Source organism: Periplaneta americana, chromosome 16 (assembly GCF_040183065.1).
Source record: "Periplaneta americana isolate PAMFEO1 chromosome 16, P.americana_PAMFEO1_priV1, whole genome shotgun sequence".
NCBI lineage: Eukaryota > Metazoa > Arthropoda > Insecta > Blattodea > Blattidae > Periplaneta > Periplaneta americana.
In genome coordinates this window covers 52,511,191-52,530,562 of record NC_091132.1, presented here as the reverse complement: position 1 = coordinate 52,530,562, position 19,372 = coordinate 52,511,191, and the positions used below count along the sequence as shown (strand labels likewise).

General features: G+C 33.0%; 1 protein-coding gene across 11 annotated transcripts in view; it reads right to left on the bottom strand.

Annotated features, from left to right (window-relative positions):
* Positions 1-914: 914 nt before the first annotated feature.
* The window catches only part of LOC138716256 (uncharacterized), a 395,104-nt gene continuing 376,646 nt past the window's right edge, over positions 915-19,372 (bottom strand). For all 11 annotated transcript variants that reach the window (XM_069849132.1, XM_069849123.1, XM_069849126.1 and 8 more), the window contains 7 exons: positions 19,048-19,145; positions 11,440-11,592; positions 9,633-9,840; positions 8,404-8,551; positions 7,796-7,970; positions 6,257-6,464; positions 915-4,213 (listed from right to left, as the gene is read on the bottom strand). In XM_069849132.1, coding sequence (XP_069705233.1) covers positions 4,062-4,213; positions 6,257-6,464; positions 7,796-7,970; positions 8,404-8,551; positions 9,633-9,840; positions 11,440-11,592; positions 19,048-19,145 — 1,142 coding nt within the window. In that variant the 3' untranslated portion in view covers positions 915-4,061. The remainder of the gene's footprint in view (positions 4,214-6,256; positions 6,465-7,795; positions 7,971-8,403; positions 8,552-9,632; positions 9,841-11,439; positions 11,593-19,047; positions 19,146-19,372) is intronic.

The window sequence follows — 19,372 nt, the reverse complement described above, 5'->3', positions numbered from 1 at the left end:
ACAGTACATGAGTGGCCGAAATACATTTTAATGGTATGTATTGTATTCACGTTCTAAGATAAAATATATTTCACTCATTTCAGTACTCTTAATCGGCAAAATTAAAGTATAATGAAGGAAATTACCCTTTTATTATTCTTACAGGGGTTGACAGGTGAAATTTTGGTCATTTTCTGTCAAAAATTACATTTTCGTTTTCTTGTAAAAATGAATCAGCAATCTCTTATACGTTGAGCAAGTTTCAATGCTCAGCGGATTCGAAAGCATAAAAATTACGCAATCTATATGGCTGCGACATTGAACTTCAATTCCATGTAAATTTTACAAGCTGTTTTCTCACACTTTTTTTCAGCACATTTCGTCAGGTTCGAAGTGTAAAGGCTCTTACAATTTTGATGCTAGGAACATGATTTTTTTACTGAATTTTCTATACATTGTGGTTAACAAAATAGTGCTTGGGGTTTATGATTAAATGAATACTTTTGAAATAAAAAATTAAGTATTTGTTGTAGCAATAGAAAAGTTTTATTTTTAGGTATGCAGTGGTTATAAAATTAATAATAATCGTAATAAGATATAGGAAAACCGATGAGAGATGTTTTTATACATCTGCCATCGGTATTGCAGAAAAAATTTTAAACATTTCACTCAGAAATTAAGTGACACATTTTATTTTGAAATATGCAAATTTTTCAGAATATTTTTATTCATAACTTAGAAAGTAATTGTCTCACAGAAATTAAACTTCACCACATCATTATTTATCACACCGTGATTATCTGTACAAAAATCAAGGACGTAGCTTGACAAATGTAGAAGATAGAAATTTCACCATAATCCTCCCTAAATTACCGTAGCCTATGTGACTTACTACATGCGGGGAAATTTTGTTTAAAACTAAAGTAAGACGGAGCTTGAAAAAAAAAACTGCGAGAAAACTTCGGTTACCCATTTTATTTCGACTGATATTCAAGGTTATGTCATATCGTTTCTTGCAATTTGAAGTAAGTTATGTCGTGTGACTAGCTAAACCAAATCTTAGTGATCTTCGTGGTAATAAAGTTCCAAGCCAGACGTATAAGATTTCTCAGTATCTAGGTATAATGTACAGATCTGCCATTATAAATATACCTATTATTTAATATATGAGATTTTTAAAAATGCACATATGCTTTTCTTTGTGAAGAAGCATTCAATTACAACTCCATCAAAGGTAGTTAATGCTGTACTTACAGAAGAAAGAAATAATGAATAATACAAGACATTTAGGCCCTAAGTTTGTTGTCTGTCCCTCAAATAATAAAGCAAATATGTTTCCTAAAATTATTTTATTTTATATTATATTATTTTATATAAAATTCTTTGGAGTCTCTACTATTTGAGAAGAACTCAAAACCCGTATACTTACAAATTATGATATATTGAGAAATACAAACAAAGTAATTCAATGGAATGCAAGCATCAATAGGAATGGTAGATACACAGAGCTATGTGCTAGATACAATTGGAATTAGTACAAAAAGAAATATAGATCTAAATATCTGATGATGTGTTATATCGAATATATACAGTACAGTATGCCGTGTAATTTAAATAATGTAAGGCTTCACTTTATGGACATAAATGGAGACAATTTCCATTTTTAAAATGGACACTAACAATATAGTACATACTAGATACTTTCTACGGCCAGATTATATCTAAGTTGAACGCAGCACCGTATTTGGGCTGTAACACTCGTCAAAGACACACACACATTCCATTTCGACTAAAACCAGGGTGATACATTAATTCTGCGTCTTCACGTTTTGTAGTGAATATAAACTTTATTGATATAATAATTGAAGAACTGAATTAACAAATATCCTAAGTCCATTGAAGTAAATTTTTCAGGAGAGCAAAAAAACTATATAGGCTTGCAAGTTTTGAAATAAATATCTGTATGATTAAAAACACATGCTTACAATCGGTGTTTGGATATTGTTTGTTATAGAAAGGCAGCCTAGCCTTTGCAAAAGACAACATTTGTCAGGTAAAAAGTCAAATGCGGTAAATTTTGGACTTTGAGATGTTTGTCAACTCTGGTTTTTAATTGAAAAGCAGAAATGCAATTATAAGCAATATGTTTATTTTAAAGAATTTTTTACTTTTTTTTTCTCAGACGTTCAATTTTAAAACTATGCATTTTCAATGTTTAAGATATAAAAATAAATTGTGGAGGGGATGGGATTAATAAAATTATCAGTGCGGTGTACAGTAAGACAACTTGTATAAAAATACTCAGGCTGAAACATATTAAATGTTTGTCTTAGTCATAGAAATTTGATGCAGGAATCGTAATATTAGTCATAATACGTTGAGTAATAGTAATAACGATTTTATAAACATTTAATTGCGTATGTCTTCAAGGTATGATAACATGTTAAATGTACCGGTAATGATTTCATAAGATTTCAATACAATCTCATGTACGAATATTAAAAGTAAATAAATGTACAGTTATTTTTCAGTATCGGTAATGCATTCTTTTACTTATTTAGGGAAAACAGATTATTTTCATTATTGTATAAATAATTTCATTAGGCACTCAATTTCACTCTTTAGTGTTAGGCCTGACGTTATAGGTACTGTAATTATGCAATTTTCTGTACAAACAATAAGTGCCTTTGTTGGTTAAATATGATTAAATTACATTACCAGCAAATAAGAGGCTTGCAGGCAACGGTATTCGTCATCAATATCATCTACTTTCAATATTTAAGCCTGTAGGCACCCATAGTCATTTACTTCGTGATATTGTTTTTAACGTGATAGATTGAGGATCAGAAATTTACTAATTTAAGCCTAGTTGTCGACGACTGTTTAAGGGCCAAGAAAACTCCCTGTCATAGCTGTCTGTGGAAAGATAGCAATAGTAGAGATCTCGTTTTCTGATGAGAAATGAGCCACAGGTTCTTCTTTTTCAAACGGCTCAATTATTTTCAGTTATTTTTTTCCCCGATAATTAGCACAACACGTTTTCTTTTGATACCCATGGAACATATTTTCCATAGGTCTACAGTTTATACAGCACAGACACTCGAACAGTAGGGCAATGGTGCACAGGTATGCAATTGCGTGTAAGTTTTTTGGGTAATTTCTTTGAAAACTGGTAGTGACTATTTTACAAGTTGAGAAAAACACTCATAAATACCGGTAACCTTCCTGTTCTGTAGAAAAAAATACGTGCAACAGAATTTACAGTACTTCATATTTTTTTACAGCAAAAAATAAAAGAGAGAGAAAAACAGCCGGATAATCTGTTGGTCTGTTAATAGAATGATGGATAATCAGAGTCCTACTGTAAAAATGAAAAAAGCAGGGGAGCTGATTTATGGACAAATTATCAAGGGTAGGTAATAGCTAAGAATATTCACTGAACCGTGAAAATATGATGACCACACCTTCACAAATTTCATTATTTCATCTAAACCTGACAATTTTGCTCTTTTTGACAATATGACCATTTAAGTTTTCAGATAGAAATGGTCATTGGTGATGAATGATCAGTGTGAAAATAAAGGAACATTAATTTTAGATTTTACAATAAAATTTTGAAATTTTAGTCGCAGAATTAATATTAAGATGTATGTCTGAGAATCATAAATTGGTGACAATTACTATTAAATTATTTGGTACCACCCATCATACAGCATTAATTATTCACCCTGTATAATCCATCGTATATAAATCTTTTCAATCACATTCACGTCAGAATAACACCTCTGTTTTGTACCAATTGTAAGTTGAACAAAGATACAATGACTTCATCTCAACAGATTCTAATCACAGACATCTACGAGTAAATCTATCTTCTGCAGTGATACCATAATTAGGTGTTTCTTCAACAAATCTTATCGATTACTTTATTTTATTTGGTAAACAAATGACTATATGATTATATATCACAATTCATATATTATTTTACATAAAATTATGATTTACTTATATGTATATTTAAACAAATTAAAGATTGCTGTTATAAGCTTTGGGAAGATTGAAGACTGGCTTGGTTGTTACTGTCAACGTGGCCTCGGAACGTTGGCTGCAAACTGTCCTATGTAGTTTCCTCTTGGGTTGTAATTCGCAACAATCAAAACTCTTCCATTCTTGCTTCTTGCCAGTCCCATGCCAAGTTCTTCACTGTTCTTCCAAATCATTTGTGTAAAATGACCTGGAATATTTAACATACAATTTATGCAGTTGTAAGCAAAAATATGACTCTAAAACATAGCACACATATGCAATTTTCAGTTAAACAATTGAATGGTTTGTTTCCAAAACCTGCTTTTTTGCTCAAAAACCGATGTTGACACTATAACATAATAAACATATTTCTTACATTTTGAATCCAATGCTAATATTATTTTAAGCCAACGCCTGCTATTTGTCACTGAAAAATGACATTTAAGAGCATGATTTCTTTTTCAAACCTTTCTATTTTGTTTTTCAGGTCAAAACATATTATCAAATACCAGTATTTTAGTTTAGAAATTGTAGGCAAAGTATAAAGTATTCTAGTACATTTGGCTCCTATATTTTAAAGCCAGCATTTTTTCTCCTTCCTGTAAAAACAACTGAAAGTAAAATAAGGCTTTGAAAAAAAAATTGAATTGTTGGCCAATAGTTGTGCAGGATTGTAAAGTTCCCCGGATTTTCAATTTTCAAATATGGCAACCAACAGGGTCACACTACGAAAATTTGCCCCACAAAAACCTTGTTCATCATAAAATATCATAGAATTCGTAGAGAACAGAGTTCCATTATTTGGGTAAATGAATTCTGCATACTGTACCAAATAAATATAGATACAATAAGGATGTGGAACATGCTATTAATACCGATATAAGAGATATCTTCCATTAAAGTGTAAAATTTTGTTATGTTACGTTATTTTATCCACTTTGATTATGTAATGTGGACTTTACATCACCAATAAAAATTTTGTAAACACATTCATTATGCAACTATTTAGGTACCGTCGACCGGGGTTACTTTACACAAGGGGGTAACTTTACACATTTCAAGAATTTTTGCTTACAGGATCTCCTTAATAAGGACACACAATTCAGACTACCACATACATGTGCTTTTGTCACACAGAATCAATTCCATGGAGTCGCTACACTTTGTCTCTAATGTTCTCCCATATAAACATTTTTTCTAGAAATGTGTACAGTTACCCCCTTGTGTAAATAACCCTGGTCGACGGTAATGATACTTTTATTATGCAACTAGTTAGGTAATGATACTGCTATTACATAACTGGTTGCATAATGTGAACCACACATTAAATTTAAAAATTAAATTGTTTTGTAATCTTCATCTTACAATGTTTGGTGACGTATACACGTCCGTTGATGTGACATATTAATGAATTTAAATACTATTATAGTCACAATCATGCCATGGTATGAAAGAAAAATTTCACAACCTTGAGCGGGAATCGAACCTGTGACTTCCTGTTCTCCGGTCAGGTTTCTTTCAACCCGTAATCAGTGCTGACTAGATCAGACGCTATGGACAGTACTCTAACAACAGAGTCGCCAGTATGAAAGGATGATTCCAAGCCTTTGGCGTGAGACGAACTCGATAGCTCAGTGGTAGAGCGCCTGACCGGAGAACAGGAAGTCGCAGGTTCGATTACTGCTCGAGGTTGTGAAATTTTTCTTTCATACCATGGCATGATTGTGACTATAATAGTATTTAAATTCATGAAATTGTTTTATTAATTACCGGTATAAACAGTATTATGTTCACAACCTGGTACTAAATATTCAATTGCAGAATTTGCAGCATTTTCAATATCTGAATCCTCGTTTGACCTCATTTTAATAATGTTTGTTTATTTCTCCTAGACCACCTGTTATAAACAAAAATCTGTCGTGTTCAAAACTAATAGAACAATCATAAACAAATCGCCTCTCGCAGGAAGAAACTAATAATAATGCAATCGCCTCTCCACAAAAGACATGTTCAAAACTGATAAAAATAATACAATTTCTTTTATTACAAAATTAACTTTTTATCAAAGTGGATAAAACATTGTACGATATATGTATCGTAACTTCATATTACCATACTATACTGGTTATCGAACTCGGCCTGCAGCCCCATTTGACAACTTTCCTATCTTGTATTGTAATATGGAACATTACGATATGCCTACTCATATCGTAAATAACTATCAAAACATCTAACAATAGTAATATAATACCTGATTTCAGCACTCGTGGCTCTGATCCAAAAGCATAATCCTTGATTTCTTTATACCAGCTCTGGCAAGCATCCTTGGCAGTTACTTTTTGTTGCAGATCTGAGGACCACATACAGTAAATATTTTCGCCATATTTTCCATCAGGACGGTGTCCAAATCTGTCTTCTCGGGCTAGTGTTTTAGCCCATTCTTTTGCGTAACTACACAGCTGTGAAGAGTATAAATATATGCATATGAGAATACATTCTAATAAGACTTTAAACACGTATTTTTTTTATTTATATTTAGGTCCTTCTAAATTATAAAGTTCATTCAGATAAGTGGGACCGGGAGGTAAATAAAATGGTTAAATTTAAACATGTACCGGTGACTAGAAAAAAGTATTAGCTGAAACAGAATTAGAAATTATTGATTATCTTCTTAACAAAGTTACTTTGAAGAATTATACAGTGACGGCTAATGAAGGAAAGCTCTAGGGCGTCGCTCTTTCTGTGAAAATTGTAAACAGGATCATTCCACAGTAACTCGCGTTACATTCAGACACATTTATGAATTCATTAGATGCACTAAAACAAAAAAATTAAGAAATTTTGTTTTATTATTGCATTTAGGAACATTCTTCATGGCAGTAACCAGTAATCGGAAATATAATTAATTATTTGTGATTTATTGATGAAACGTAACGTAAGTTACAACCATTATATCAATAAATAACAAATGTCCTTGACATCTTTGCATAAGATCACGTGTATAAGTTCAGTTCTTAAAGAGAATCTGATGCTGTGTGATAGACTGATTCAACAGGCATGGAAGCAATGATCTTTAGTGGAATGCGCATGTATGTTTAACGGTATAATAAATACAAGTGCAGTTCGGAAATATATTGATTACATCTTGTAGTAATATAGCTCAATGTAATGACATTATACAATGAAAGCTATAAGAAATCTGCTTTTCCCCATTTAAGAAAGAAAAAAAAAGATACACCCTGTTTGTTTGAAATGATCAATCATCAGTACAGACCGATTGTTTAGTCCTGACAGCTCAGCGACACGAAAGAGGAGAAATAATAGGAATAGTGGGGAGAGCTCTGGAATAAAGATAAGGGCGAGCGGTCGGTAAAGTAATGCAGTACAGCTTAACTTTACTAGAAACATACCGCATGCATGACATCCAATCACTCAGAAGGCAAGCGACTAACCCAAACACCTCTTGGCATAACTAAATGGACTCGCCTGACCCAGGCGCACATCGCGACTGTCAGGACTAAATAATCGGTACTGTAAAAAAGGGTGGGATATCATACGCAAGTAACGGTAGTTTGTCTGTTGAAGTAAATAAGTATGTACTTTCTAAAGTGCAGTGAACATATATGAAGCATTTTTATATATCATATTTGTCATAGAGTTTGGTTCTGCTGTACAGTTGTTTAAGAATAAAATATTAAGTTTAATTTACTGCTATTGAAATGTGTTATCTTATATCTTATTAAAACAGTGGAATATCATCATTCTTAAAAGCATTAACGATTTTTCTTACTGATTTGCTCAGCTTCAAGTCAGGTACTCCATGTTTTCTCCTATATTCATTGTGAATTCGAAGGCCTTCTTTGGCAAATTCTTCTTCGTCAGAAGTTGCATCTTCATCGGTCACCTTTTCTGTGCTGCTTTTCTTTACGAAATCGTTTTTATTTTGAGCTGTAGCAGGAAATCCTCTGTAACAAATCAGAAATAAATACATTATTTAAAAGCAGATTATTGAAATTGGCAAACAATAATTAGTTACGCATGAAACTTAAATAGTGATTGCAATTATGACGGTAATTCTCCATCATCATCATCATCATCATCATCATCATCGTCGTCGTCATCGTCGTCATCATTGTCACTGCCGCCGTCGACACCACCACCACCACCACCACCACCACCACCACCACCACCACCACTACCACCACCAGTGCAACGTAGACCTACTGCCTTTGGTGCACTCTGGATAGTCTCTGACGAACTAAGACAAGTGATCTACACTTCTCGGCACTAGCAAAATCTATGAATTTGCTCATAGAGTCTGGGCGAATAACAGCTTGTTAAGAAACATGCCATAGGACAAAAGAAGTTAAAATGTCTATTGACATTATTTACACTTACCCCAGAGGTGGTACATTTTCAGAAAAACTGCCAATGAAATTTCCAGGAGGAGAGTAATTTGCCACAACAAATATCTGTCCATTTCGACTTTTAGCAACAGCAACACCAAGTTCTTTGCTATCCCTCCAGACAACTTGACTGAAGTGACCTGAAATTATAATCAAATAGTGTTACATAGTTATATTTTTTATGATTTAAATCTTCAACTAAAGAGAAATCTTGATTCATATTGTATTGTATTGTATTTATTAACATTCCATGGTATTCATACATGCTTACAGCTAGAATATGGAACAAGTCAAAAAACTTAATACTATTATAAAATCTTAATTTATAGTCACAGTCTAGATGAAATATATATACTTAATTTATAGTCACAGTCTAGATGTAATATATATAGACGAGATTTACAATATAGTCTACTAGTACAACACAAAGTTTTAGTATCAATTTCACGAAGTGTTATTGAATGTCATGAATTCACCTACAGAATAGAAGGCGTGAGAAATTAGGTACTTCTTTAATTTGGCCCTAAATAATTTTATGTTTTGAGTTTCATTTTTTATATCGATAGGGAGGCTATTAAAAATTTTTACTGCCATATAACGCACTCCTTTTTGATAGCATGATAGACTTGCCGGTCGAGTATGAAAGTCATTTTTTTGACGTGTATTTATGCTATGAACTGTTGAATTAGTTACAAAGTTTTCACGATTACATACGAGGAAGATTATTAATGAAAAGCTATACTGACAAGCCATGGGCATTATATTGAGTATAACATTTCCACATCTTAGATAGTTTCATTATTCTTAAATATACGAGTATAATGATAAAAAGTTTTAATTTTCATACAAAACTAGGAAATACTGTATTTCTTAAATTGTGTGTCTGGAACCTTTAATCTTACACATGCAATTGGAATGATACTTTAGAAATACTTGAAAAAAATATTTAAAAAATAAAACTAAAACTAGTTTAGTGCTATAATGCGAATACAATACTTCTGCACACAAAAAATATGATACAAAATTTAAATTTAAGCATAAATATTTATGGGAGGAGTGACAATTTCAAGATGGGCATTTACAAAATTATTACATCTCAATATGTGTGTGTGTGTGTGTGTGTGTGTGTGTGTGTGTGTGTGTGTGTGTGTGTGTGAATGGGGTGGACATAAATAAACACTGAAAAGTACGATATAATTGTATATTAAAATAAAATATTACCTGACTTCAGACTGCTAGGTTCACGACCAAAAGGATGGTTCTTGATTTCACTGTACCAGTTATCAACTGGTTCTCGTCCTGTTACACGATAATTTGGATTTGAAGACCAACTGCAGAAGATATTCTCTCCATAATCTGAATTCTGACGGTGTTCAAGATGTCCTCTGGAGGCAAGTCGTTTAGCCCATTCTTCACTGTATTTGCACAGCTGTAACATACATAGTCTCCTGAGTCCTGAAGTATAGTATACTATACCATACTCTATACATGATTATGATATAAGATGTATGTGCAGAGACACGGAGTATAGTATAATATTCCTGCATTTGTGCCCTAACTGTAACCTACAGAGTTTTTTCAGCATTTTTTCTTATTCAGTGACTTTTTTTGAAGTGTAGAATTATATTGAACTTTTAAAATAAAACAACAAATATGTCTCAGGACTCAGAAGGATATGCCTAACTGGTTAATCTTAATAAATTAATATACAACCTACTAAAATATATAATTATACAGACATAATATATACCGGTTACAAACCAACAGATGTTACAGATTATTAAATTTATCAGAGATGAGATCTTTTTTAAATCTGTTTTTTTATATTAAGATATTTTATATGGAACTTATAAATGTAATGTTGTTTAATTTTATTATAATAATGCTTTAATCATACGCTGCCTATACAGGGTGGGAGGGGTATACGTGCAAATATCTTCAGAAGAAATCAGGTATAGCATACTGAACCAAATTAAGTCTTATGTAAAAAAAAATTATCGATATAGTTATTTTTTAGACATAAAAAAACATGTTTTTAGGTTAGTTAATACTTCCGGGCGATTTGTTTTCTCTACGAATGCCTGGCTAGTTATGCAGAGATCTAAGCTACCGTCCACATTTACCATGAAGGTCTTTGTGGTGTATCAAATAATTTATCGTGTATCCAAACACAATCCATTTTTACATTAACAAATGGGATTAAATTCATTACAGTATTTATTTTGTACTGTAATACATTCGAATTTCGAACACAGTCTGCATTTTTATTCTGGCAAATAAGAAAGATTGCAGTGAAACAAAATAATTAAAATTAATGTTCTCTAAATTATCAAGATAAAAAAAGCCTTTGTAAACGATATGGCATTCACTTCTAAACTGGCATGAAGGAATTAAAATAAATTCACATTAAAAAATTATTGAAATAAAATAATTTCTCAATATTGTTAACAAAAATTAATGTTTTCTTAACTACTGTAGAATATTTTGTAGAAACGTTACGTCATATCAGAAGGAAACGTTACTTTGACTTTATGTTACAAAAGTGGTTAAAGACCTGAACCAAATAGGCTAAATAAAAAAATATGTTAACTTTAATTTCGGCCATACATTATTTTAATATTCAGAGTATAGATGCCACGTTCGAACAAATGAAGCTGAATATTCTTAAAATAGTTATCTAAGCTTTTAAAGTAATGAATCAGACAAAAAGCGGTTATTTAGCTCTGAATTAGAGATCGTTAGTGCAAATCAGAAGCACAAACAAAAAACACACACTCTGAAGTTTATAGAATTAACAAATTAGTTTAAATCCATGCTCCAAATTTAATTTCACTATTCAGCATTTTCTTAAATGAAAGAACACATACAGAATGTAATTTTATAATGTTGATATCTTTCCAGAGCTAAGACACAAAATTTCCTTGGAATCCACCTGGAACACAATTACATATACGAATGTATGATAAACAATTTTGAATTGCACAAGTGGTACTTTCAAGAAATCATGTATTTAACGTAAGAAACAAACCTTTTTATTCAGTTTCAGAGGAGGGACTCCATGCTTTTCTCGAAATTCATTATGTGCCTTCAGACACTCAGCTGTAAAATCACCTTCAGATCCTGCTGTGTCATTTTCTATTTTTGATTTTGCTTTCGATAGGGTGACTTTGCTGTCACTTTTCTGTAAAAGAAAAAAATGATTTAAATGATGCAAATCATTGATTGCATATCACTACCACTATGACTTTGTATGAAAAGAACAATATCTAAAAATAACATCTTTATACAGTAGTCACAACCGCTATTCCTGAAATTATGGTGTAGAATGAAAATTCTCAACGTAAGAAGCTTCTTAGCTTTTACTGATTTGCCAATTTCTGTTAAAATATAGAATGCCCACAATGAGTACTCAACATTTTAAATACATAGAGTTAAAGGAAAAAATTGTATACAAATAACACTATGCATGGATTCCGAAAATCCCATGTAGCTAGTCACGGTAAATATACTCCATGCCACATGGCGTGAAATCGAGAACAGATTGAATGTTCTTCATGCTGCAAGAGGGGCACTGAAGTGCACTGAACTGAAAACAGTGGAAGTTTCTTTGCACTTGAATAACTAATTTTGTCTCTGCATACCACCTAACAAGGGCATGCTCGCTAGGAGTCGCCATTTTATAAATGATTCAATGTTTCTGCATTACTATTGCTCTGATGTGTACTACGAAATTGCTACATAAACTTTTTGAGTCTGCAATTATTATGTTCCGACCAGAATCACAGCTATACATCCTGAGATTAAATTAAAAATAAACTTTCAAATGTTGAAGGTCCACGGTAGATACTCGTACAATTAAATGTTAAGCACAGGAACGCCATTTCGTAATTTCAATTAAGAAACACGCAAAACGAATTATCTTTGCACCAAAAACGGATGCTCTCTGGACCAAATTATCGTATTTTATAATTGTTTGAATGCAGCAGAAGTCTGAAGTCTTGCTAAATATGCTATTGCCGAAGCACTACGAAATGGCGTTCCTGTGCTTAACAATTACGCTACCCTTAAGCTGTATTAGCTACATGGAATTGAAAAGTGGGTGGAGTACAGGTTGCTTAAAACAAAACGAACCATTGATGTAGGCCTACACACTGAGAAATAACTGCATTCTTAGGTAGACTACATTTTGTTCCAAGAGTAACTAATGAAATATGACTATTACGAATTGATTTAATTGCTTTAACTTATCTTTTTGAAAGACGTCCAAGTTCCAGGGAGTGAAAGATAAACAAAACTACTTCTGAAGATAAAGATTCATTGACACCTAAATGTATTATAACAAGACCGATTATGAAGCTGTCATTTAGCAGTACTATTAGTATAGTATAGTATAGTATAGTATAGTATAGTATTTATTAGCTGTCGTTATAGCAAAAGCTAATGACATTGTCAAATTAAACGTGTGAAATTATCTTGCAAAAATGAAAATTATTCTATTACAACACTAAACATAAAACAAAATGATCACAAATACTCCTTAGAGTTTACAATTGAGAGTCAAGATTATCAAAAATAGGCTAATAATCTAGATGAAAATTGTAACACACTGATCACAAATATTATTTGATTTGCTCCGTTTATATACAATAAAACAAGAATTAACTTAACAATTTATGAGAATTTCCTAATATATTACAAAATAATAATAAAATTCAGAGAAAGAAACCTAAAAAATATCTACAGCTTGATTTTCTAATTCAAAATATTCTTGCACAGAATAGAATGGGTTTCTAAGATTATCACTGTACTGAAAATAGATAAGATATGCCATTATTAGTGTTCATCATAAGATATAAAATACAAATTGAAGTACAACATACCGGAATTTTGCGTCTGAAACATGAAAACCAGCACATTGCAAAAATTCTTACAATTAATGTTTGTAATTTGACCACCAATTTGAATACCATGACAACTCAATTGCTATTGTATAAAATGTAGCTATTGTCGGACAAAAATGATGGAATTTTACAATGTTTTAACGGCTAAATATTCAGAAAATATTTTATACATAGTTAATAATTGCAAATACCGGAATGTAAGTTTCATTGAAAAAATTATTGCAAGTTCTGTAACAAAAATGTTTAATACAATGTTATATTCTGAAAGCTGATCTACTATCATCTCAAAAGTTATGTAAAAATTCACCATGCAACAGCTTGCATTAGCAGTGGCGTAGCATGAAATTTTGAGCAGGGGGAGCTAACTCAAGTTGACTTTCATGTACATATGAAAAAACGTATTACAAAAATATAGTCTTAAAATAAATCGTAGTCAATGTCAAGTCAGCAGTCCGAAGATTGGTTGGAACCTCGTAAGTAACACCAATAAGGCATGACCTCAAATGGTAAAATATGATTTCATGGTTTACACATATCTCTAACAAATAGACACGGTCATTTGTCTTTTAAATCGCACTTTTGTTCGTAAGTCAGTCTTGATAATAGAATTGTCCTAAAAATTCAAGTAAATTGGTGTCAGGAACTGTTATTTCACTCATTATTTATTATATCAGCCGCAATGCACACTAACCTTCAACTGAACGCAACTCACGAAAGGGATAACTCGGAAACTTTCAATGTAAAAGCTAGCTTCTTCCGTGCCTTGCGACCAGGGTAGGTTAGTTAGAAAGGGATGGAAAATCTGTGGGGTGGGTTACACAGAAGAATGAGTGAAAGAAACCAGTCTGCTTGGAAGCTGGTGTGTGCAGGCTTCTTGTTTACTGCTGCATCACAAATCATCCTGAGCTGCCGCATCACAATATTTAACGCATAAATATAAACTCTATTAAAATTAATAAATAATTTTGTTCATAAACTGCAGGTTTATTATGAAATTATTATTAACTGGGGAAGCTGAGCTTTCTAGCTTACATTGACGCTACGCCATTGTGCATTAGTAATATCGTGTGGAGTAACTTAACGGTAAGCATGCTGACCGTGAAACTAGCTGGCCTGGGTTAGGGTTTTTCCCATGATTTTCCCTCAATCCATTAAGAGCAAATGCTGGGTAACTTTCGGCGCTGGATCCTGGACTCATCTCGCTAGCATTATCACCTTCATCTCACTCAGACGCTAGATAACCATAGCAGTTGATAAAGCGTCGTAAAATAACCGACTGAAAACATCGTAATGTAATGTAATGCAATGCAAAACCACCTCCTTGGTGAAGTGGTTAGCTTGCCTGTCTGTGAACCAGGTGATTCTTGATTCGATTTCCAATAACTTTTTCAGGGATACAGACTCTGGGGGGGGGGGGGAGCGCGTATTATTATACGAACTGAAGAATGCACTAGAAGAAATGGTGAACGGGAGAAGACTTCGGGCTGAAGAACTCATCAGATTATAGACGACATTAAGATATATGGATCATATGCGGAGACTAAAAGGAAGGCATAAATTAGGAAAGATTGGAGAATGCTGGATTTGCAGTGAAAGATTTGTCCGTGAACAGAACATTATGTATGTATGTATGTATGTATGTATGTATGTATGTATGTATGTATGTATGTATGTATGTATGCTTGCATTAATATTATATTCATATATGCTTTATTTAACGACGCTCGCAACTGCCGAGGTTATATCAGCGTCGCCAGTGTACCGGAATTTTGTCCCGTAGGTGTTCTTTTACATGCCAGTAAATTTACTGATATGAGTCTGTTGCATTTAAGCACACTTAAATGCCATCGACCTGGGCCGGAATCGAACCTGTAATCTCAAGCACAGAAGGCCAGCGCTATGCCGACTGCGCTACCCAGGCCGACTGCCTTCTATGCCCAAGGTTGCGGGTTCGATCCCGGGCCAGGTCGATGACATTTAAGTGTGTTTAAATGCGACAGGCTCATGTCAGTAGATTTACTGGCATGTAAAAGAACTCCTGTGGGACAAAATTCCGGCACATCCGGCGACGCTGATATAACCTCTGCAGTTGCGAGCGTCGTTAAATAAAACATAACATTTACCATTTAACATGTATGTATGTATGTATGTATGTATGTATGTATGTATGTATGTATGTATGTATGTATGTATGTAGGGGAGAGTTGCCTTATTTGTACCATTTTACACATTTTATTTTTTCTAATTTTAACTGACAAATGTTGAATCATTTCAATAGTGACATCTTAATTCCTGGTATGTTGGAAGGATTTTCCTAAAAAGAAAAGTTTACTTCAAGTTAACATAAAGTCATGACGTTCAGTTTTCTAAATGTCTGCAATGAGTACAAATTAGGCAACTGGTTTCCTAAATTGTACCATTGGATTCCTAAATTGTACCGCATACATCAGGGCATCAAAGTTCTCGCTGTGGATGGTGTGTCCATCAAGCAACAGCAATACTGGTCTTTCTCTGGTAGGATGGACGGAGGAAATGAATTGTTGCATCCATTTGACGAACAATTCAGAGTTGATGTAGCCAGTTTCTGAAACTGTAATAATAATGACCGGTGGAGCACCAACAGACAGATCATAATCATGGGAGGAACATATTGACCAAATGCACTGGCACATCGTTGTATTCACTCCATTTTCTCCGCTCGATATCACACCCACTTCTTTCTTGCCTTTCCTCGCTACGATTTTCTGTGTCTTCTTCTGTACTGTGGAGAAGCCACTTTCGTCCACATTGAAAATTCTCGTGGATTCCAATTTGTATCTTTCACTAATGTTTTCCAGCAGATCGAAGAATTCATAGACACGTTCCTTGTTGAACCCTTTCGCTCGAGCCATGGATGTTGCCCCTGTCTGCCTACACAATTTGGGATGCCCCTTCAGATAGGCTGTGCATAATACCATTTCTTCAATGCTTGGTCCTTTTCAGATTGAAATAAGTGGCATTCCATTTCTCTGAGCTATATCAAAAGCAAGTTTCCTAACATCTGTTGGGGTTAATCCAAATATAATTTATTCAAACTTTAGAATGTGATTTTGAAGTTCATTTTCAATTTCTGCCGAAAATACTGTAGTTCTTCCAAACGATTTCATATCTCATTAGCAATTACGTTTTTTGTTTTTCGCATGTTTTAGTATTGTAGGCTTAGGCACATTGTACATGCGGGCACATTCATTTATTCCATGATCGCCATTCATATATGCAGCAACAGCAAGATTTTTGCCATTCTGGAATTAATGTAAAATGTTATTATAATTTGTTACAAAGGAAGAAACTTAAAAACGCCAGAACATGAAATGTGGAAATTATTCGATTAAATTCTAAATGCATAATTTATTGTGTTTATGCCATTTTTGTCACAGTAATTTTTATTATTTGTAATGAACGTCTGACATGACTATTTTACATTCAGAATTGAATGTGTTTTATTTCCTAAAAATAAAAATTACAGTATTATATTCATATTGAAATGATTAGAAGTTAATAAATTATAATTGCTGATTCAAATTAGGTATGTTTTTTCCTTCATACGTCACTAATTTCAAACATATATAATGAAAGTTCCCTATATTGTACCGGTACATTAAAGGAAACTGAAGCCGGTACAAAATACGCAACCTCGACGTGTTTTCTTTGTTAAATTCTTGCTGCTTAACGGTTTCTAACAGAAGTCCGTAACTTAATGACAATGTTTGACGTAGATGACAACACTTATCAAGGAACTAATTTTCAAGACTGTGGTACAATTTAGGCAACGGTACAAATTACTCAACTCTCCCCTATGTATGTATGTATGTATGTATGTATGTATGTATGTATGTATGTATGTATGTATGTATGTATGTATGTATGTATGTATGTATGTATGTATGTATGTATGTATGTATGTATGTATGTATGTAATTATTATTATTATTATTATTATTATTATTATTATTATTATTATTATTATTATTATTATTATTATTATTATTATTATTATTATAAGAACGGGAGAAGACTTCGGGGCAGAAGAAGATATCAGTTGATAGACGACATTAAGATATATGGATCATATGCGGAGAATAAGAGGAAGGCAGAAAATAGGAAAGATTGGAGAAAGCTGGGTTTCGTGAAAGACCTGCTCTTGGGCAGAACACTATGAATGAATGATGTGAGATGCCATTAAACTTGTCAACTGAAAGGAATACATTATGACTAAAAGTAAACCAATGAAAATAACATAATGATGCATATTACGATAGATGAAATCATATTTTCATAGTGTTGTAAGGTAAATGACTTTTTTTTTCATGATTCTGTTCATGTATCATCAAATTTCAATGCAAGCTTGCCGGCAATATACCATTTTGATATCAACGTCGGAGGCCACCACTTCCAACAACTTATGACCTTTTTATATCCAATAGCGAATACTTTACTGTACATCATTTACCAAGCGTCCTGTCTAGGAGAATCTTGCACCTAAACTGCAATTCTTTTTGCCGTCATAGACGCTTCCTTCGACGCACCATAGGAGGCGAACTACGTGATGGTGATGATGATGATGATGATGATGATGATGATTACTGGAGAAAATAGTCGAATCTCGGTAATGTAAACGGGAGTATCTGGGGAAAAACTACAAATTTCAATTCGATCTATAGGGATATGAACCCGGTTTACCAGGTGGAAAGCCAGCACTCTAACCTAAACGTTCAGCTAATGGTGCGGAAGTATCTTTAGAATGACGAAATATGCAAATAAGGGGGAAAGGAACTGGCCACCCTACCCCATTATCTCCTGGCCTAGTGGCCTCATAAGTGGTGCCCTTTTTGCATCACTTGTGAGGTTCAGACTTGTCTTCGGACAATTGACTAAACAATAATAATAATAATAATAATAATAATAATAATAATAATATTATTATTATTATTATTATTATTATTATGCGCTAAACTTAATTAATAAAATAATATTTCGACTAATGTATAATATAATATTTTGTACAGTGTCACTTTATAAAGTAAGCCTATTGCTTTCTGTCAGAAAATCACGCTTCAGATAATATTCAGGCAAAAGAAGTGTGTCCGTGTCTGGCTTCCTCATAGATCCTAATCAGCCAATCTTGTAAAACTTACTTAGTTGCATTCTGTGTATGAATTCATTTCTACATGGGATGCACTTTATAAAATGCACTAGATTATTTTTGTTAATGAATAATAATTAATTCGATTACAGCTTTTTTATCTTGCAGCATTATATTCATTAGATAGATGTGATAGTAAGTTGTATTCTATATATTTTTGTTTCCTTAACATATTTTAACGAGACGTTGGTTGGCAATGTGGACAGTTTGAATAGAAGTGTGGAAATCGTCATTTCAAGATAAATATCTATAATGATTTTATCAATTCATCTTTTCTTGATCTGACAGTTCCCATTCTTTATAATAATATTATTTTCACTTCGTACATACGTGTTATGTACCTCACTGAACTTTAGAGATTGTGAGAACAAAATCTATTCCATACGGAAGGGAAAATGCCTTTCTTCACACACTGCCTATATAACAGGCGATAATGCCATGTTTCTGCAAATATAGCTTATCTCCCTTGTCTCGTATGAGTGGTTATACTATTGCGATAACATCACACGTCATTGTGTTTTCCACTCATTGTCAACTACATGTTTTATCTTACCTGTTTCACGGGTGTAGGTCTGTCTGGAGACAAGCTGGGAGATCTGGATTTTGGTTTCTCCTTTGTTACACCGTTCTTTATTATAGTTTTTGTTGTGCCTGTAATTTAATTTAAGATGTACATACAATATTAATTCATACTGATTAACACAAGCAACACTAAATAATAGTACAGAATGGAAGGGATAGGAATGCATTAATATTAAGAGTAGTTTCTTTAGGGTGTAGCCAACAAAAATGTCTAAAACTATTTTGGTCTCAGAAGAATAATTTGGCGTAAAGAAAATAATTTGTGATTTATGGTTAGTATTTTGGTACCGATACGT